General features: G+C 57.9%; 1 protein-coding gene and 1 long non-coding RNA gene across 5 annotated transcripts; one reads left to right on the top strand and one right to left on the bottom strand.

Moving 5' to 3' along the window:
* Positions 1–854: 854 nt before the first annotated feature.
* On the bottom strand, positions 855–3,785 carry GJB5 (gap junction protein beta 5). 4 transcript variants are annotated; one of them, XM_025419998.2, is made up of 2 exons: positions 3,685–3,785; positions 855–1,943 (listed from the first exon to the last, which is right to left on the bottom strand). In XM_025419998.2, exon 2 carries the CDS (start codon positions 1,917–1,919, stop codon positions 1,098–1,100), a length of 822 nt encoding a protein of 273 aa, XP_025275783.1. In that variant the 5' UTR covers positions 1,920–1,943; positions 3,685–3,785; the 3' UTR covers positions 855–1,097. The 4 variants fall into 4 exon arrangements, with proteins under 4 accessions (XP_025275783.1, XP_025275784.1, XP_025275785.1 ...); XM_025419999.2 differs by having other exon boundaries at positions 855–1,946; positions 3,685–3,777; XM_025420000.3 differs by lacking the exon at positions 3,685–3,785 and adding an exon at positions 3,123–3,509.
* Positions 3,691–21,097, top strand: LOC118350759 (uncharacterized). The gene is made up of 3 exons (XR_004805171.2): positions 3,691–4,282; positions 16,256–16,379; positions 20,643–21,097. It is a non-coding gene; the product is annotated as an uncharacterized LOC118350759 (long non-coding RNA).
* Positions 21,098–21,457: the final 360 nt, after the last annotated feature.

Genomic DNA, 21,457 nt, shown 5'->3' on the forward strand with positions numbered 1-21,457 from the left:
CCACCGGGATGTACTGGGGATCACGTCCCACCCCGCTGGGGATGTATCTGGGGTCAGAGCTTGGGCCGCTGGTGGGCTGCATAGGGGATGGGGGGGCCGGTTATGGTTCTTTCAGGGCAGGAGACCCATGGCCCCCCGGGGGGGGGGAAAGGGGGAGATGAAGAGTGTGGGGCGGCAGCCAGAAGCGCCCCAGTTGGCAGGACCTCGCCGCGGGGCCTGTTGGGCCGAGCCGTCCGGGAAGCCCTGTAGGGAAGTCGGGGTACTTCCCAGTGGGGGCGGCGTCCCGGCCGTGCTGGTGGCTGCGGCGTGGAGGTTAATGTGCAGCCAGGGAGGGGCTCCCCTGCTTCGTTTCCCACAAGCATTTATTGAGCACTTCCTAATACCAATGATTAACATTTATGTGGCCTTTTACAGCTGGCTTCCCCTGTCCACCCCGTGAGCTCATCCGGGGCCTCCCACCCCCGCCCCCAGGCTCTGTATTATTAACCCATTTTGGAGAGGAGCTGAAGTCCCTTTCCCAGCCTCCCCAGTGCAACCCGGGTGCGTGCGGATGCAAGTGTTCGGACTCAAAAGTTCATGAACTTTCCGTTGCAGCCCCCAGCTCCCCCCTACCCCACCCCGTGCAAAGCCCTGTCACGTTTGCAGGAAGCCCTCAGACCTCAGTTTGCAACCGCAGATGAAGGGTTGCCCTGAGCATGAGCAGGGGCAGGACCCCCACGAGGCCTGGGGGCCCTTTTCTGGGGGGGGAGGCCCCTCCTCTGGGTGGGTCAGGTGCAGCCTTTGCAGGGGCGGAGAGGTTGACCCAGTGACCTGAGAAGGGTCACAGGGGCCGAAGGACCGAAGGGCACCTTGAATCAGGTGGATGAGTCGACTTTTATTAAGCCTTGACTGTGTCCCCCCGTCCCTGCCGCCCCCCAGAGGTCCCGGCACATCCTCACGGCCACCTCCCTGTGATGCGGGCGTCGCTCCATCTTACACAGAAGGAAGCTGAGGTTCAGCAAGGAGGGGGTCACCTGCCGAGGCCCCACAGCTGCAGCAGGTGCAGGCCCCCCACCCGGGGCGGCCCCTGCGGGAGAGGTGGGCTCCACGGGCGGCTCTCACAGGATGGTCTTCTTCACGTGGTCCCGGGGGTGGTCGGGGGAGAGGGGAGGCTGAGGGTCGGAGCCCAGCAGGAGGAGGTCCCCCGAGAGGAGGTCGCGCCCCGCACGGGAGGAAGCGGTGCAGTCCGGGCAGCGGCACGCGCCCTCGGCCCGGGCTGTCCTCGGCGCCAAGCCCTCGCGGCACCTCTTGCCCACCAGGTAGGCCAGCTCGACGAGGTTGAGCAGGATGCAGACGACGGCCGTGGTCACCATGAAGAGCGTGAAGATGTTCTTCTCAGAGGGCTTGGAGATGAAGCAGTCCACCGTGTTGGGACACGGAGCAATGTGGCACTTGACCACGCGAGGGAGCGTGTACTTGGGGTAGAAGGAGTGGAACACGCACAGGAAGGCAGCGTCCACGCCCGCCTTGCACACCAGGCTGCAGACGTACGTCCACCAGAGCCCGCCCCGCTTCTTGCCGGGGTCCAGGTAGAGGCGGCCGCCGCCCTCCCCGGCCGCCTGGCGATGCTTCTTCTCCTGAGCCTCGCGGTAGGCCACGTGCATGAGCACGAGCAGCGACGGACAGGTGACCAGGATGAGCTGCAGCGCCCAGAGGCGCACGTGCGACACGGGGAAGAACTGGTCGAAGCAGACGTTGGTGCAGCCGGGCTGCCGGGTGTTGCAGTCGAAGTCCTTGTGGTCATCGCTCCACACGCGCTCGGCCGTCACCAGGTACACCAGCACGCGGAAGATGAAGACCAGGGACAGCCAGATGCGCCCGAAGGCCGTGGAGTACTTGTTCACGCCGCTCAGGAGCCCCTCGAACACCCCCCAGTTCATCGTGGCCCCGGGCGCGGGCCGCTCCTGCTGGGAGAGAATCACGGTTTCCCCGCGTGGGTAGCACTTGGGCCCTGAGCGCCTCGCGCGGGCGGGTCACCCGCGTTCCAGGCCCGCAGCGCAGCGGGGTGGCTTCTCTTACTGTTCCCGGGTTACAGGTGGAGGAGACGGCGGGCGGGGGGTGTCTACGGCTGCACAACGACCCGGGCTCACCCGGGCCACGTGGTGCACATCCCCTAACAGGGGCCCGGGGAGCCCCCCTTTCCTCCGGGGGCCCGGGGCTGGTCTCCCTCCGCTCCCCCGTGCTCAGGGGGGTTGGAGCCTCGGGAAGACTCCTCTCCTCCCGGCCCCTCCTCAGGGGAACCCGCTCCTGCCCTTTATTTGGCCGAGGGGACTGGGCTGCGGAAGCTGCTGGAACTTTGTCCCCGGACTCCCATGTGGTCTAACACTCAGGAGGCATCCAGGTGGCGTGACGGGAGCCCGGGGGCAATGCAGGGTAAGGGCAGGGCGGGCGGGGCGGCGGGGAGATGTTGTCCTCCTCCTACAGCCCTCCTGCCGGAGCCTGCTGTTCCGGGGACTCCCAAACTGCTGTTCCAGGGAACCCCGCCCCGTCGCTTGGCACCAGGAGCCGTGAGAGCGGGGAAAGGGCTCTGCGTCCCAGAGAGGGAGGTGCCCGCGGGTCCGCGACGCTCAGTACTCCCTGGACATGGCCGGGCTAAGGCGTCTACCCCAGGGAGCCCCCCAGGGGAACGTGTAGCAGAGCATGAACTTTGGGCACAGAACCCATTTTTTTAAAAAAAATCATTATGTGGAGCAGTCGTGTCAAAACAGCAAAGTGAAACCCACGGCTTCAGGGGGGGAGCCGGCCACGAAGGATTTACCTCCGTTTGCTCGGAGCCGGCCCCACGTGCTGTCTGGGGATGCTTTGGCCTGGTTCCCGGGTCGGAGGGGGCACAGGGGTGTCCCCGGAGGCCCCGGCGTGCCGGTCACACCCGCTGGGCTCCCCCCGGAGTCCCCGCCACCCCTCATGGGGTGGGTGTAACGGGCTCGTGGAGCCGTCCTGACTGCCAGCTCCAGCCGAGCAGCGAGGGGTTAGGGCCGACGTCCACGGGGGTGTGTGTGGCGCCCGGGCACCGTTCTGAGCACTTTGCGGGCACCCATGCAGCCCGTGCGTGACGGGGGTGATGTTTTCTGTCCCCAACTTACCGGGGAGCGACGTGAGCGCGGGGAGCAGCGGAGCGTCTGGGGTCCCCGAAGGGGCAGGAGGCCGCTTGCCCGGCTGCTCCCGGCCACCCCTCCCGAGTGTGGACGCCGGGCAAGGAGGCTGGGGGCGTCTCTGCTCCCACCCGGTCACCACCTACCACTTGGTCATGAGTCATCGGCTTGTCTGCTCCATCCCACCCAACGTGGGCGGGACCCCTGGCGGCCTGACAGGAGGCTCCAGCCCCTGGTCCCCGGAGGCTCTGGCACAGCCGCCCGGGTGTGGTGGGGCGAGGCCCGGCAAGCCCAGGCGGCGAGAGCTGCTGGAGTGCCGGCCTCCCGGCACCCCTGCGAGCCCCTCTCCCACTCGGTCTCTGGCTCCCGCACCTGCTCGGCCGGGTGGGGGGGGGGGCGGGGGGGTTGGGAGAGGCCGGGCAGGGGGCAGGACCTTCCGTCCCTCCAGCATCAGAGCCCGGGGGCTCGGCAGTGTCCAGGCCCCCCCGCCCTCCCCACTGGGGAAGTCCCCCCCTGCCATGTGCCCCGGGTCCTCGCACGCAGGGGACCTTACCGAGCGCGGCTCCTCAGGGCCCTCCACGCGGGCCGGCCCCGTCGGACCCAGCAGGGGCTGCGACTCACGGGAGCCGGAGGGACGGTGTGTCCCGCGGGCCGCCTGGGTGTGTCCGGCCTCGGAGGAGGAGCTGCCCCTGACACCGCCATTGGCTGGGCCGCGGCTCCCGCACTGCCTCCGAGGAGGCCCAGGAGCCTTGGGGTTTGAGGCTCGGTCTCCCCGGGGTGCGGAGTCCGGAGTCCGCACCCTGTGGGGGGAGAACCGCAGGGCCACTCGGAGCCCCTGCTCGTCCTCTCGTCCCCGGCCGTGTGCGGGGGCAGCGGGGGCCCGACCTGCCTTCTCCTTCCCTAGCCCCTGGGAGTCCAGGGGCTGCGCCCGGGCCTCCCACCCCTGTCTCCAGCACGTGCGGCGGCGGCATTCACGGCCCGTCCCGCGTGCCTTCCCCTCGCTGTTCTCATCACCTGCTACTCCTCCAAGAAGCCTTCCCTGACTGCCGCTCCAGGGGACTTAGGGGCCTCCCCTCTGGGCCCCGTGGCCTTGACCTCCCACATCGTCCTGGCTGTCCTGGAGCACTTGACCTCAGCGGAGCTCGTTCCAGGTAGGACCCACCTGTTGGATGAACAGGTCAACCCACAGGGATAGGGAGTGTGAGCAGGACGCAGAGGCCAGCCCGGACCCCCAGGAGCACACCCATGGCCTCCGGGGCCAGCTGAGAAGCCTAGACCAGCTGACAGGGCCTCACGGCCGCCGAGGGGCCTCGGGGACTCCCCGCCCCCGCCCCCCACGGCTGCTGGAACCCAGTCCAGGCTTCGTGCCCCTGCGGGGGGGAAGTGTGGGGTTGTGCAGAGAGCCTCCCCCCCCCAAACAGGCATGTGCACGGAACCCCCACCCCAGCACGCACAACGGCCCACAACGGCCTCTCCACCAACCGTGGTTTAAATTCAAGAATCGTTGCTGAGACCCTGCTGCGCGCCAGGTGCTGTGTTAGGTGTCTGGCTCCCACACAACGGCGGCATCCGAGAGCCCCGGCGGGCGTGCAGGGGGGCGGAGACACAGCAGGGTCCGAATGGGCTCAACGGGGAGCCTCAGTGGGACGAGACAGGCCCTGTCCAGAGCAGGTGCCTCCCTGTCCGATGGCGGAGGCATTTCAGGGAACTGCCTTAAGGCAGGGGACTCTTGCATTTGGGCCCTCACTCCTGCATCTGGACACTCACCCCTGCATCTGGGTCTCACACTCCTGCATCTGGACCCCATATATTCCTGCATCTGGACCCTCACCCCTGCATCTGGGGCCTCACCCCTGCATCTAGGCCCCGTACACCCCTGCAATCTGGACCCTTATCCCTGTATCTGGACCCTCACCCCTGCATCTGGGTCTCACACTCCTGCAATCTGGACCCTTACCCCTGTATCTGGACCCACACCCCTATATCTGACTCACACCCCTGCATCTGGACCCCATACACCCCTGTATGTAGACCCTCACCCCTCCATCTGGACCCTCCCTCCTGCACCTGAACCCACACCCCTGCATCTGAGCCCCATATACCCTGCATCTGGAAACTTACTTTTGCATCTGGACCCTCACCCCTGCATCTGGACCCTCACCCCTCATCTGGACCCTCACCCCTCATTTGGGCCATCACCCCTGCATTTGGGCCCTCACCCCTGCCTCTGGGTCTCACACTCCTGCATCTGGGTCTCATACTCCTGCATCTGGACCCCATATATTTCTGTATCTGGACAGATGTTGGTGTCATCCGCGTATCCCGCAAACCTGCTGCAGCCGGATGGATGGGGACATCACCATCCAACATCTGGGGCCTCACTCCTGCATCTAGTCCCCATACACCCCTGCATCTGGACCCTCACCCCTGCATCTGGGTATCACATCCCGGCAATCAGGACCCTTACCCCTGTATCTGGACCCTCACCCCTTCAACTGGGCCTTCACCCCTGCCTCTAGGCCCCATACACCCCTGCATCTGGACCCACACCCCTGCATCTGGACTCACATCCTTGCAAGTGGACCTTCACCCCTGCGTCTGGGCCCCATATACCCTTGCATCTGGACCCTTACTTCTGCGTCTGGACCCTCACTCCTGCATCTGGGCCCCATACACCCCTGTATCTGGACCCTCACCCCTGTATCTGGACCTTCACCCCTGCATCTGGGCCCTCACCCCTGCATCTGGAGACCCTCATCCCCGCGTCTGAACCTCACCTCTGGTGGCCTGCGTGGCCCCAATGCCACCTCTGTCTCTCCCTGTCCGTGTGACGCCCCAGTTTCTTACCCGCGTGGCAGGACAGTGACAGCACCGGCCTGGCAGGGCTGGGGTGCCGACAGGGCAGCTAGTGGAGGTACAGGGCTCGGACGGGGCCGGGCACAGGGAAGCCATCCCTAGGATGACCTGTGACGTCGGGGAGCGGCACTGCCCCGGTCACGGCCAGCACCTGGGGGGCCCCCCCAAGAAGTGGCTTCCTGCCCTTGTGCTTGCTCTGTGCCTCTGCGCCCGAGACATAGGGGAAGGGGGCCGGTGTGCCCACTGGCGGTCTCACGTGGATGAACGTTGACTTTGGGGCAGAAAGGCAAAGCCCAGGCCAGGCAGGGATTGCCAGCGAGGGGGGGTGGGGAGCACCCCAGACCTTGTCGTCAGTGCACAGACACAGCCTGTCATCCTACCGGCCGTCCCAGGTGCCCTTTATCAGCAGGCACCTTGTCCCTTTCTACGTCCTTCCCCCAACATGAGTCCCAAGTACAGGACAGAGGACACGCTGGGGAGGCTGCGGAGCAGCACCGGGAGGGGCCGGAGGGATGACGACAGGTCAGGCCTCTGAGGCAGAGGCATGGAGTGTGCAGAGCCGCTCGCACACAGCAGACGCGGGGTGCCTGGTCCGCTCCGCCCGCCAAGGGTCCGACTCCTAGCTTCGGCTCAGGTCACCATCTGGGGTCCTGGGACCGAGCCCCACGCCCGTGGCTCTGGGCTCAGCAGAGAGTCTGCTTGCAGATTCTCTCTCTCTCTCTCTGCCCCACCCCCCGCCAAAGAAATAGATAAATCTTAGAAAAAAAAAGCCCAGGGAAGAGCTTTAGGGAGAGGGCTGGGCGGGGGCACCACAAGGTGCCAGAAAGGTGGCGAGAACAGCCCGGATGGCCAAGGACCTAGGCCAGGGCGCTAAGGAGTGTGGGGGACCCCGAGGGCGGAGGGAGATGGGAGGGACGGAAGGGACTACGCGGTCGGGCGGGCACCCCGGGGTCCCCTCCCTTGCTCGTGGTCCAAAGGCTCCGCGAGGTCACCACGGACACCGAGGCCCAAGCGCTGGAACTTCGCCAGCGGGGGACACGCCCGGTTGGGGTCTGCGGGGTTTGGGGTGCAACACGTCCGGCAACCGGTCCGCAGGCGGCCTCGGGTTACGGGTGTTTCTGCGCAAACACAGCGTGTCTAAGGTATGGTGTGGAATCGCAGCCCACGGCCAGGAGTCTCCCCGGAACCGCCTCATCCAGCAGGTGCGTTTCCTCCCTGGGGTCACCGTCACCCCCGTGCTTAGGAGCCGGACGGCCCGTGCTGCTCCCGGGGGGCCCATTCAAGCGGCAAAATCGCCAACCGAAAGCCCCCAAAGGGGAACGCGCGGCGATCCGTCGCCCTCAAATGGCTTCGTTCAAGTCCCGGAGGCGAGATGGGGCCGCAGGGTGATCCTCGTGGGCCTCGGCTGGGGTCGTGCGTGTCGGGGGGCGGGCGGGGGCCCAGACTGGGTGCGGCGCTGTGCACCTGTGTGCGTCCCACCTGGGCTGCGGAGGCGAAGGTGCTGCGTGTATCCATTTGGGGGTGACACAAATACATTTTAGCGAGTGGATGGACTGCTGAATAGGGACTCCGTGGACGGTTCTAGGGAGCTCGCCCTGTCCGACAGAGGGGCCCATGAGATGCAAGGGAAGAGTTAGCCCCGTTGATTTGGGCGGAGGGGGGACGTAGTTGGTCAGTAGGGCCCGTGATGGGGCCTGAGTGGACCTGAGTGGACGCAGGGCCGGGCGTGAGGAAGGCCCCGCAGGTTCCCGGGTCGCTCGCTAGTTTGGGTGACTGGGCAGGTGGTGGGTCCAGGGCGCAGGTTAGGGGTCTAGAGGGAGAGCTCGCGGGTGTTTGGGGGAAGGGAGGGTGGGGCACGGGTTCCTTCCGGATGTTCGGGAGTGAGCGCAGCCCGCGGTGGGGGCGAGGGGGTGGGGGGCGAGGACGCTGGGGCTGGGACGTGCGGTGGGGGCGACGGAAGCCCCAGGATGTGGGGTGCGCGCCGGGTGGCGAGGGAACGGGGTCCAGGCAGAGGTCGGGGAGCACTGACGTTTCAGGAAGCGGGCCACGGAAAGGGACGAAGCAGGGCGGGCAGGGAGGGGTGGGGGCCCCCACAGAGGCCAGTTGGCCCCGGTGACTTTTGGCAGAAGAGCTCAGCAGAGCCGTGAGGCAGAGGTCAGAGGGCCGGGCTCCAGGACGCGCGGGGCACAGCTCCCCAGGAAGGCGGGGGCGTCGGGGGGCCGGAGGGTTAGGGTTTCCTCCTCTGCAGGGAGGTGGGAACACATGGAGGGGGAGGCCGGGGCCATGTGACCGCAGGCAGCTCAGGCCCGGCCCCTCTGCCCTCCGTGTTCTCTCCCGGGTTCCCCAGGCCCCTGTCCCTGTCCTGTGCCATCCCATCGCCGTTCCATCCCTGTCCCCAACTGGTCCCATTCCATTCCCGTCCCCACCCATCTCTGTCCCGTCCCCATCCCATTCCCATCCCATTGCCATCCCTGACCCCATACCATCCCTGTCCCCTCTCCGTCCCTGTCCTGTCCTGTCCCCATCCCCATCCCCGTCCTGGTCCTGTCCCATCCCTGTCCTGTCCTTATTCTTCCCCATCCCCAGTCCATCCTGTCCCTGTCCCTGTCCCTGTCCCCATCCCCACCCCCACCGTATCTCTGTCTCGTTCCCATCCCATTCCTATCCCATTCCCATCCCTGTTCTGTCCCTGTCCCCATCCCGTACCCATCCCGTCCCTGTCCCATCCCCGTCCTGTCCCCATCCCCATCCCATCCTGTCCTCATCCCATTCCCATCCGTTCCCATCCCTGTCCCATCCCTGTCCCTGTCCCATCCCGTCCCATCCCCGTCCTGTCCCCATCCCCACCCCGTCCTGTCCCCGTCCCATCCCTGTCCCATTCCCATCCTGTTCCCATCCCCGTCCTGTCCCCGTCCTGTTCCCATTCCCATTCTGTCCCATTCCCATCTCGTTCCCATCCCTGTCCCCGTCCTGTTCCCATCCCCATTCTGTCCCCGTTCCCATCCTGTCCCTGTCCTGTCCCCATCTGTCCCCGCCTGGGCATTCCTGCCTCTCCTTGTTGGCCCCACAAGCCCAGCTCGGGCCCCCCTCCCTCAGCCCTCACTTGGGGACACAGTCCTGGCCTCCTGTGGGGTCAGCGCTGCCATTTCCTGCCCGTCCTCCCCGGTCACAGGCGTCGGGTGGGTGGGGGTGCTGACTTCTGGAGACCAGCCCCCCGACCCCGGGCTCCTTTCTAGGTGCAGCCGGCAAAGGGCAGTGTGGGCACTGTGCCTGCGACCCCCCTGCTGACCAGTGACACCACGGTGTCCAGAGCACACTCAAGTTTTGGTCCGTGGGGCAAGAGATGTCGGCCCGTGGGGCCCGGGTGGTGCCTGTTCCCTCCCGCGGGAGAGGTGGAAAAGCGACCACGGCCCGTGAAGTCCTAGCACGCGGGCCTCTGCCCCCTGCGCTCTTGGCCCGCTCCCACCTGAGGTTCGTGTTCCAGCTGCACTGGCCTCTCCCTTCCCACAACATTGGGATCTCTTCCCCACCTCAGGGCCTTTGCACGTGCCATGACGCTCTTGCCTCACGTGCCCTGAGCTGGCATCAAGGCAGAGCCACACCTCATGGGAAGGCCCCTCCCGGAAGAGCCTCCCTGGACCTCCGACACCACCGGGTCCTCTGCCAGCCGGCCTTTCCGCACGCGGCTGCCCTCGGTGGCCGTATCCCAGCTGCACCTGTGGTTACGGGGTGCTCGGGTGTCCCGGAGGACGGGCCCAGGGGCTGGCCACGGGAGTCGTGCTCACTCATGTCTGCTCCACGTGGCACGGCACCTGGCCCGAGGTAGCTGCGTGGTGACTGAGGATAAACGAACGAATGAGTGAATGAATGATTCTATTTATCAAGAGGAGAGAGCCTGTATCGGGGGGAGCCTGTATCTGGGGAGCCCGTGTCCGGAGGGGCCCGTGTCCGGGGGGGCCCATGTTTGGGGAGCCCTAGGTCTGTCCCATTGGCCTGACAGCAACCCCGTTTCCTGGGGGAACGTACTCCCCCCCTCCGCCCAGCCGCCACCGCCTGACCCATGGGGCTTGCCTGGGGCTGGGACACCAGTCACCTCTCGCCCCACAGATCAGCTCACTGTGACAACAGAACCCCCACGGACCTCCTAGGGGTCCCTCCCGGGGATCTTGAACACGGGACGGGGGCAGCGTCCCCGGTATAACCCGGAGAGGTTGCGGCTGTGCTGGCAGGATGAGCCTCCGAGGACGCAGGGGGCGGCGGTGGCGGGAGGAGCCAGGGCACGCTCACAGCACCTGTACCCCGTCCAGGGGTCTGCAGAGCCTCAAGCTTTCCCTCCCCGCAGCACCGAGCCGCGAGCTTGTCCCCCTGCCGGAGCCCCGCTGGCCTGGGTTTCTGTCCCCTGCAGCCAAGGACACTCCGCGTGGCCCCGGGGTTGCCACTTAACGGAGCCCGGTGCACAGTACGTGTTTACCACGGTTTCGTCTGCTGCCTCACGCCCCTCGGGCCCCACTTCCCTCGTGTGTGTGTGTGACGAGGCGACGGTCCCTCCTCCGTGGGTCGCAGGTCGCCAATAACTGCGAACGCACCCTGCACCCCGATGAGCTGTTGGAAAGGGAAGTGGGAAAACCAAAGGGAGAGGATTTGCCAGCGGCGAGGTGTCCCCGGAGGAGGAGCCGGGGAGGGCGAGGCGCCTTGGGTGGGGGCGCTCGGGGCCCTGGGGGCATGTGGATGGACGGACAGACAGACGGCCGGGCCCGGGCTGCTGTCTCTGGAGCCGCATGAAGATGGTGAGGATGAGGGGAGCGCAGGAGGGGTGGCTTGGGGACACTTTGTTGTTTCGAGAACCAATAGAAGGGCAGAGAAGGGAATCTGTGTTTATCGCGGGTTAAGAGAGGGCCCGGGGGCGGGGGGGGGGCTGCTGCTGTCCAGGGGTCCAGGCTGGCGGCCCAGGGGGCGCCTTGTTCCGCCCTCTGCTGCGGAAGAAACGCTTCAGTTCACTGCCGGCATATACAGCTGTGGAGGTTCCATGTCGACACTGGCTGGGACACGGGAGGTTCCGGCAACAGGAGGCCCAGGGACCCTGACGGGGCACCTGCCCTCTCCCCTCAGGCGGGTCACCTGCTCGGCACCAGGGTCACCTGAGATCGTAAACTCTGGACTCCCGCCTGCAGCCCTGCAAGGCGGGCATCAGACCCACTTCCCAGGCGGTGACACTGAGGCCCAGAGTTCACGCCACCTCTCCGGGCCGCAGTCAGGGAATGATGGGTGCGGATCCCCGAGTCCATCCCCCTGCCCCGGCTTGGGTGCTGCGGGGATGCGTGTAGGGGGAGCGGGTGGAGAGGTTTGGGATCAGTGACTGGGGAGGCGGCGCCGTGGACAGAGGTGGGGAGGCTGGAGGTCGGACGTGGGGCCTCGTCAGTTGGATGTGGCTGCGGGCGGTCCAGGTGCAGAGGGGCCACCGCCCAGGTAGCTGAGGCGCGGAAGCGGTCCTGTGTCTCCATCTCTCACATCCCAGTCTGTCCTGGGGGGGCGGGGGCTCTGGGGAGCAGGCCGGGCCAGGCTAGGTTGGCCGTCGCACAAGGTGCCTGGTCCCTTTAGAAGTGGAGCAGGATGGCCGGTGGGGGCTGCCCTCTGCGGAGCTGGGTGCCCGCTCGTTTCCCCCCGTTTTGACCCCGGGCCGTGCAGGGCCGCCCAGCAGCAGCTGCCAGCATCTCAGGATGGTTCCTTAAGGGACAACCCCGAAGGCGAGTTCTGGGCCCAGCTGGGAGCTGGGCTGTGGGGCCCCCACGCGGCAGTGCCACCAGGCGCGGCCCATGAGGGCCCGTGGCACAGGGGGTAAGCGTATAGACTGTGCTCACCCAGGATTTTGTCCCCTGGGAGGACAGGGTGGGGGCACCCGGGCACCCCGGTGGCCTCTGCGACTGTGTCTGTCACATGCTGGCAGCCCCCCCCGCCCCGCCCCGCCGAATTCAGCATCCGTTTGAATCCTTACCAAGCGGCATTCGCAGAGTCGTCGGAGGCACAGAGAGGGTTGTAGGTCGCCCGAGGTTGAACAGTATGTTCCGGCCAGAGCTTCCTGACAGCGGGGCTGGGGCACTTGGTCAGAGCTGTGCCCCCCAGAGGGACCCGTGGCAGCAGCAGGGCCCCCAGATCTCTGGGGCGGGATCGGCCCGACGGTGGCCCAGAGCTGGGGAGCCAGCACCCTGACCTCGGCTCCAGGCCCCTGTTCTGGTGGCTTCTCGGGCGTTTCATCTTCGCGGTTCTGTACATCACTGCTGCGTCCTGTCTGACGTCCTGAAGGTCTGGGAGGCTGTGCTGTCCCTTTACTTTGTAGGGACGCTCTGTCTCCTTCGGCCTCCATGCCCGCTGCTCCCCGTTTGCGAAGGGAGTGGCCGATTGGCCCAGCTCCCCATCTCCGGGCCGGGCCACCCTTGCATCCGGGCAGGCGAGGCCAGGTGGGGGTGGAGGGGGCGTGGGGGGATGCGCACAGGCCTGAATGGCTCCGTCTACACTGCTGCGGCGGCTGCGGCTGCTTGGCTCCAAGTCCCCACCTCTCCTGAGTGACCTCGGGCAAGTTACTTTACCTTCCTGGGCTGTCGGTTCATCCTCGGAGGTGCTAAGGGTATGCGCCTCGCCTCGCGTGGCTGCGGTGAACGTCTCAGGGGGGAGCCTGGTGCCCAGGAGGCACTGTCCTCCTCCTCCTCCTGATGGCCGTCATCATTATCACGACCCTTCTAGAAGGGAGCCGTGGGCCTGAGGAGTGGCGAGGGACCCATGGGCGACACCCAGCCCATCTGCAGACTAGTGACTCCGACGACACGCTCACTTGTAACCTGTTTGTGATTCCACGTGAAGGACTTGACCTAAGGACAGGGAGAGGCTTCAGGGGACAGGCGTGCGTGTGCGTGCACGCGCGTACACGTGTGTGCATGTAATTCTCAGGTCCCCACAGCGCGGCGGCAGCAGGGCTTCTCCCCGGCCCAGCACAGCGCAGGGGGTGGGCAGGCCGGGCGAGGGCTGCGCTGGAAGGAGGGGCTGTGTGTGGGAATCAGGGCGCTCCCAGGGCTCACGGGAGCCCAGGGAGGTGAGCACGGGGCTGGCAGGAAAAGAGGGCAGGAGTTCGGGGGAGAGGCTGCAAGACGGGAGCTCTCCTCATGCCACCTGTGGAGCTTCTCTCTGTCCCAGCTCAGTGCCTCTTCTGGAAGCCTCTCCGGACCCCCAGCTGCTGGACGCGTTGGTGGAGGTTGGGGGCGGAGGACCAGGGCGCCGGCAAGAGGCTCCGAACTCCAGGCTCCAGGTCCCGGCAGGACGCAGGAGGAGAAAGAGGCTGAGCAGCAAACTGAGCGCTTACCTCGTGGCACCTGCTGTGAATTAACCCCAGTAACAGCCCAGGTGAGGGGGGTGGTGATCATTATGCCTATTTTACAGATGAGAAAGCAGGTGTAAAGAGGTTGCGTAACTCCCCCCCCTCCCCCGCCCCGTTCACTCTGAATCTGCCAGGGTTACCTCTCCCCCAGGGCCTTTGCCTTGCCCTCCCCTGTCTGCAGCGCTCTGCCCTCAAGTCTTGGCAAGGCCAGCATCATTAGTGCTCTCTCGCCACGTGACGAGTCGCCCCAAAACTTAGTAGCTTAAAATAACAAATATGTACGATCTCAAAGTTTCTGTGAGTCAGGAATTCAAAGCAGCCTCAGGACCACATTAGGACTTTAATGGGCCTTCGGTACTTTTGCCCTTGCTGGCCCCTCCATTCTTAAAAGAGTATTAAAAACTATATTTTACGATTGTGCTACTGTAAAGATGGAGATAGTAATATATGGGAAAACACTGTCTTGGTTATAAAATTTCTTTTTTTTTATGGCAATACGCACAGCAAATTAAGTTTGGGAAAAGAGGTCCCTTTAATTTGATCGCAGGCTCCTACACCTTCCCTTTCTTTCTTTCTTTCTTTCTTTCCTTTCTTTCCTTTCTTTCCTTTCTCTTTCTTTCTTTTCTTTTCCCCCAAATTAAAAGAAGTTCCACTCATTTCTCCGAGCCTCTGGCAACCACCAATCTGTTTTCTGTATCTATGAGCTTGTGGGTTTTTTTTTTTTTTTTGTTGTTGTTGTTCTTTTTAAAAGATTTATTCATTTATTTTGGAGAGAGAAAGTGTGAGTGGGGGATGGGAGGGGGTGGGCAGAGGGAGAGGGAGAGAATCCCAAGCAGACTCCCTGCTGAGCACGGAGCTCGATGTCACGACCCTGAGATCCGGGGCCTGCCCGAGCGGAAATCAAGAGTCGGAGGCCTAACCGAGTCACCCAGGTGCCCCTGCTTTTCTGTTTTTGTTTTTATTTTATTTTAAAAAAATTCCATGTATAAGAGAGATCCACATATTTGTCTTTCTCTAATTTATTTCACTTAAGCATAATGCCTTTGAGGTGCATTTGTGTTGTGGCAAATGGCAAGATCTCACTCCTCTTTCAAGGCTAAATAATATTTCACTGCGTGTGTGTATATGTGCGTGCGCGCATGTTGGTCTAGCTCTGTCTCCCATTCTCTCTATTCGTTCACCCACCAGTGGGCACTTGCGTATCTTAGCTGCTGTAAGTAATGCTGTAGGGAATGTGGGGGTGCGTGTATCTTTTCAAGTTAGTGTTTCACTTTTCTTTGGAATAAACACTCAGAAATGGACCGGCTTGCTCCCATGCTGGTTCTATTTTTAATTTTTCGAGGAAGCTCAACACTGTTTCCCACCGTGGCTGCACTAATTTACATTCCCACCAACAGTGCACAAGGGTTCCTTTTCTCCACCTCCTGGCCAGCACTTGTTTATTTTATTTTATTTATTTTATTTTATTTTATTTTATTTTATTTTATTTTATTTTATTTTATTTTATTTATTTTATTTTATTTCATTTCATTTTATTATTTTATTTTATTATTTTATTTTAGTCTTTTTGATAATGGTCATTTGAACAGGTGTGAGGTGATAGCTCACTGGTTTGGATTCACATTTCCCCGGTGGTTAATGGTGTTCAGCACTTTTCCATGTTTGTGTTGGCCATCTGTACGTCTTCTCTGGAAAAATGTCTATCCAGATCTTTTGTTCATTTTTAAACCAGATTATCTTTTTTTTTTACAGATGACTTGTATAAGTTCTTTTTTGTAAAAAAAAAATATTTTATTTATTTATTCATGAGAGACACAGAGAGAGTCAGAGACATAGGCAGAGGGAGAAGCAGGCTCCATGCAGGGAGCCCGATGTGGGACTCGATCCCTGGATGCCAGGGTCACCACCTGAGCCAAAGGCAGATGCTCAACTGCTGAGCCATCCAGGCATCCCAGTTCTTTATTTATTTTTTTATTAAGATTTTATGTATTTATTTGAGAGAGAGAAATAGAGGAAAAGAATGAGGAGAGGGGCAGAGGGAGAAGCAGACTCCCCTCAGAGGAGGGAGCCTGATATGGGACTCGACTCCTGGACCCTGGATCATGACCTGAGCCAAAGGCAGACACTCAACCGCCTAGAGCTACTGGGTGCCTCATAGGGGTTTTTAATATATTTTGAATATTAGCCCCTTATCAGATATGGACACACCTCATTTTATTGTGCTTCACTTTACTGCATGTTGCAGATACTGCATTTTTTCTTTACAAATTAATGGCTTGTGGCAACCTTCCATCGAGCACGTGTGTTGGCCTCCTTTTTCCAACGGCATTTGTCTACCTCCTGTCTCCACGTTACGTTTTGGTAATTCTCACAGTATCTCAGTTTTTCATTACTATTTTGTTTGTCGTGGCCGTCCACGACGGGCCGATCTTCGATGTTACTATCGGAGCTCGTAGAAGTGGCCGAATGGCTGCAATTTCACAATAAAACCCGAACGGATGAGGAGTTGCTTCCTCTGGGTGAGCAAGGCAAGTGCTTCCTTGAGATGGGATCTCCTAGTGAAGATGCTCTGAAGATGGTCGAAACAACAACACAGGCTTTAGACGAGTACATAAACTGACTTGATGAAGCGGTGGCAGGGTTTGAGAGGATTGACTCCAATCCTGAAAGAGGCTTTATTGTGGGTAAAATGCTGTCAAACATCACTGCATGCTGCAGGGAAGTCATTCCTGAAAGGAAGAGCCAAACGATGCAGCAACCTTCATTCTTTTTTTTTTAAATTAATTAATTAATTAATCAAAAAATTTTTAAAGAATAAATTTATTTTTTATTGGTGTTCAATTTGTCAACATACAGAATAACACCCAGTGCTCATGCAACCTTCATTCTTGTCTTATTTTAGGAAATTGCCCCAGCCGCCCCAGCCTTCAGCACGGACTGCCCCGACGAGTGAGCAAGACCCTCCACCAGCAAAAAGATTCCAACTCGCCGAAAGCTCGGATGACAGTTAGCATTTTTAAGCTAAGGTATGTGCATTTTTTTTAGACATATAATACCCTTAATAATAGACTACTTTATGGTATAAATATAACTTTTATATATACCTGGAAAACCAAAAAGTTCACTTGACTCACTTTATTGCAAACCTAGCTTTGAGGCCGTGGCCTGGGACTGAACCTGCCATATTTTCTCTCTCTTGGTAGGTTGCCTTTTCATTTGTTGATAGTCCCTTTGCTGTGCAGCAACTTTTTAGTTTGATGTACCCCCATCTGTTTGTTTGTACTTTTGTTGTTTGTGGTATCAGATTCAAAAAAATCATCACCAGGACCCAAGGAGCCTACCAACTCTGTTTTCTTCTAGGAGTTCCATGCGTCCAGGTCTTATGTTCAAGTCTTTCATTCATTTTGAGTTAATTTTTGTGTTTGGTGTAAGATAGCGGTCCAGTTTCATTCTTCTGCATGTGGCTGCCCAGCTTGCCCAACACCACTTGTGGAAGAGACTGTCCTTTCTTCATTGTATATCCTTGGCTCCTTTGTGATAAATTTACGGGACATACATGCATGGGTTTATTTCTGGGCTCTCTATTCTGTTTCCTTGATCCACGTGTCTGTTTTGATGCCAATAGCATACTGTTTTAATTACTATCACTTTGCAATATAGTTTGAAATCAGGGATCGTGATATCCTTCAGGTTTCCTCTTTTTTTTTCAAGATTATTTTGGATATTGAGGGTCTCCTGTGGTTCCATACAGATTTTAGGATTGTTTGTTCAAGTTCTATGAAAAATGCCATTGGAATTTAATAGGGATTGTGTTGACTATGGTTATCGTTTTGGGTAGTATGGACATTTTAATAACATTGATTCTTCTAATCCATGAGCATGGAATACCTTTCCATTCGTTTATGTCTTTCAATGTCTTTTTTTTAAGATTTTATTTATTTATTCATAGAGACACAGAAAGAGAGAGAGAGAGAGGCAGAGACACAGGCAGAGGGAGAAGCAGGCTTCATGCAGAGAGCCTGACGTGGGACTCGATCCCGGGTCTCCAGGATCACGCCCTGGGCTGCAGGCGGCACTAAACCACTGAGCCACCAGGGCTGCCCCTTTCAATGTCTTTTATTAAAGTCCTGAGTGGTTTTCAATATTGAGTCTTTTACCTCTTTAGTTAAATTTATTCTCAGATTTCTTTTTGGATGCAACTGTAAATAAAAATTTTTTAAAAGATTTTACTTATTATTCATGAGACACACACACACACACACACACACACACAGAGGCAGAGACAGAGGCAGAGGCAGAGGGAGAAGCAGGCTCCATCCAGGGAGCCTGATGTGGGACTCAATCCTGGGTCTCCAGGATCACGCCCTGGGCCGAAGGCAGGTGCTAAACCACTGAGCCACTCAGGGATCCCCTAACTAAACATTTTTAAATTTCTCTTTTTTACAGTTCATTATCACTATGTAGCAAAGCAACAGATTTTTGTGTGTTGCGTTTGTATCCTGAGAATTTATTAGTTAGTTTTAATGTTTTTTTTTTTTTGATAGAGCTTTTAGGATTTTTCATGTATAATATCATGTCGTCTGCAAATAGTGACAGTTTTACTTCTTTTTTTTTTTTTTTCAATTTGGATACCTTTAACTTTCTTTCTCTTGCCTGATTGCTTTGGCTAGTACTTTCAATACTATTTTGAATAAAAGTGGCACAAATGGGCATCCTCATCTTCTTCCTAATTTTAGAAGAAAAGCTTTCAGGTTTCCATTGAGTCTGACGTTAGCTGTAAACTTGTCCTATATGGCAATATAAGTTGCCATTATTATGTTGAGGTACGCTCTATACCGACACTGTTGAGAGTTTTTATCATAAACGGATGCTGAATTTTGTTAAGTGCTTTTCTACATCTGTTGAGATGGTCATAGGATTTTCATCCTTCATTTTGTTAACATGGTATATCACATTGACTAATTTGCCATTGAACCATCCTTGCATTCCTGAAATAAACCCCCACTTGATTATGGTGTGTGGTTCTTTTTTAATGCATTGTTGGATTTAGTTTGCTAATATTTTATGCGAGGATGTTACATCTCTGTTCATCAGGGATATTGGCCTGTAATGTTCTTGTGGTGTCCTTGTCTGGTTTTTACTTATCAGGGTAAGTAATTCTGGCTTCATTAGATGAGTTTGGAAGAGTTTCCTCCTCTTCTATTTTCTTGATAGAGTTCAAGAATTATTAGTGTTAATTCTTCTTTGAATGTTTGGTAGAATTCACCAGTGAAACTGTCTGGTCCTATTTGTTTGTTTGTTAGGAGGTTTTTGATGGATTCAATCTCCATACTAGTTATTGGTTTGTTCAGATTTTCTATTTTATCATGAATCAATCTTGGTGGGTTGTATGTTTCTAGGAATTTACCCATTTCTGCCAGATTGTCCAATTAGTTGGTGTGTAATTGTTCATAAGAGGCTCTTATGATCCTTTGTGGTTCTGTAGTACCAGTTGTAGTATCTCCTCTTATATTTCTGATTTTTTTAGAGGGAGGAGGGGCCAAAGGAGAGGGAGAGAGAGAATCTTAAAGAGGCTCCACACCCAGCATGGAGCCGAGAATAAGGCTCCATCTCACAACCCTGAGATCATGACCTGAGCTGAAAGCAAGAGTTAGAGCTGAATAGACTGAGCCACCCAGCCACCCCTCAATTCTGATTTTATTTGAGTCCTCTCTCTTTTTTTTCTTGGTGAATCTGCTAAAGGCTTGCCAGTTTTGTTTACCTTTTCAAAGAACTAACTCTTAGTTTCATTGGTATTCTCTATTGTCTTTTTAATTTCGATTTCATTTATTTCTGCTTTAGTCTTTGTTATTTTGTTCCTTCTACTAACATTAGGCTTTGCTTGTTCTTTTTTTAGTTCTTTGTGGTATAAAGTCAAGTTGTTTATTTGAGACTTCCTGTTTCTTGGGACTCCTGGGTGGCTCAGCAGTTGAGCGTCTGCCTTTGGCTCAGGGCATGATCCTGAAGTCCCGGGATCGAGTCCCACATCGGGCTCCCTGCATGGAGCCTGCTTCTCCCTCTGCCTGTGTCTCTGCCTCTCTCTCTGTGTGTGTCTCTCATGAATAAATAAATAAAATCTAAAAAAAAAATAAAATAAAATAAATAAAATCTTAAAAAAAAGAGACTTCCTGTTTCTTAAGATGGTCATTTATCTCTATAAGCTTCCCTCTTAGAGCTGCTTTTGCTGCATGCCACAGATTTTGGTATATTATATTTCCCTTCTCATTTGTCTTTAGGTGTTTTTGATTTTTTTCTCTGTGACACATTGGTTATTCGGTAGTGTGTTGTTTAATCTGTATATATTTGTGATAAAATTCCTTTCTCTGAATTTTAATAGAAAATAAAGCATTTCTGTGGGTCCTCAAAGTATTGTGGGACCTGGGCAGTGTCCTTACTGCATCCAGTGAGGAAACAGCCCTGAGTGGCTTAGGCAGGGAGTTTTGGCTCATGGCCTCATGTGGCTGCAGTCAGGATGTTGGCACAGGCTGCAGACATTTAAAGGCTTGACTGAGACAGGATGATCCACTTCCAAGATGGTGCACTCACACAGCTTTTAGCAGGAGGCCTCAGTTCCCTACCATGTGGGCCTCTCCATGGGGCTACTTGAGCATCTTTGTGACATGGCAGCTGGTGTCCTCTAGACTGAGCGATCCAAGAGTGATGGAGCGTCAGGAGGCATCCACGGGGCCTTCTTTTTTTTTTTTAAAAGATTTTATGTATTTATTCATGAGAGACACACACACACACACAGAGGCAGAGACACAGGCAGAGGGAGAAGCAGGCTCCACACAGGGAGCCCGACGTGGGACTCGATCCCAGGTCTCTAGGGTCACGCCCTGGGCTGACGGCGGCACTAAACCGCTGAGTCACCGGGCTGCCTGGGGCCTTCTTCATCCTCTCTTGGAAGTCATATGTCGTCAACATGCCATTATTTATGCCACGTTCTTCTCGTTAGAAACGAATCACTTAGCACAGCCTGGGCTATGGGGCACTTACGGGGCTTATGCAGAGGGGAAGCAGATTCTACTTTTTGGAGGCACTGGACATACTTGAAAGCCTGGCTTCACGCCTGGCTTCAGAGAGGCCTTCCCTGACCGATTTCTTTCCCACTGCCCCCCTCCAGGTACGATTCAACGCATCGCTCCATGTATGGCTACCTGAAATTACCTTGTTCATTTATCAGATCATCTGCCCCTGCTAACATCAGCTGTGTGACGGGGGGATCTTGTCTCTCTGCTTGTTGAGCACAGGGCCAGGCCCGTTCGAGGCCCTCGGCGAGTATGTGCCAAAGGAACAAACGAGTGAGTGAACAGATGCATGTTGGGGTGAGAAGCAGGAGGCGCATGAGGCAAGTGGTGCAGAGGGCGTCCTGGGAGAGGCCGTGGCTGTGCTGGAGTCGGTGTCCTGGGATGGTTCCTCAGGGCCCAGGGGCTTGGGAAGAGGAGGGGAGAGTCGACAGGGGAGGAGGGCTGCTGAGGCTGGCTGCCCGGGGGACTAGGATGGCTCTGTGACCGGGGGCCCAGATCACAGGGTGTCGCTGGGGAGCCGGACAGAGGAACAGGGAAATCATGAAGCGTCATGACAGCTGCGTAATGGAGCCTGTTTGGGCCCCACGAGGCTGGATTCCAGTGCTGTCGCTGCCGGCTGAGGCCCCTGCATGGCCCTGGGAGGAGGTGGCTCCCTCGGGTGGCGCCGGGCCTGGGTGTCCTGCCCGCGCTGCTCCGCTCAGCCTCTGGGTGGCAGCAGAGGCCCAGGCTGCAGCGGTGGCCCAGCCCTGGTGAGGGTGGGGAGTCTTAGGGGCTCCCCGCTGTGCTGGGGGGGACGGGGCGCTGGGCCTAAGGCTTGGGCTCCCCCCCCCACATGTGCTTCTGGGTTCTTCCTCCCACTCCCCTTCCCAGGCTCTTCCTGTGTCCCTTCCTCCTCTTTCTGGAAGATGACAGCAGAGAGGGGGGCTGGGGGGCTGGGGGGGGTGCGGGCCGACCTCGTGCGGCCTCCGTGAAGGAGCTTGCACTTTACCCGAAGGCCACGGAAAGAAGGCCACGGAAAGTTCGGGAAATGATCGAAG

This window comes from Canis lupus, chromosome 15 (genome assembly GCF_003254725.2).
Source record: "Canis lupus dingo isolate Sandy chromosome 15, ASM325472v2, whole genome shotgun sequence".
In the NCBI taxonomy this organism is placed as follows: Eukaryota; Metazoa; Chordata; class Mammalia; order Carnivora; family Canidae; genus Canis; species Canis lupus.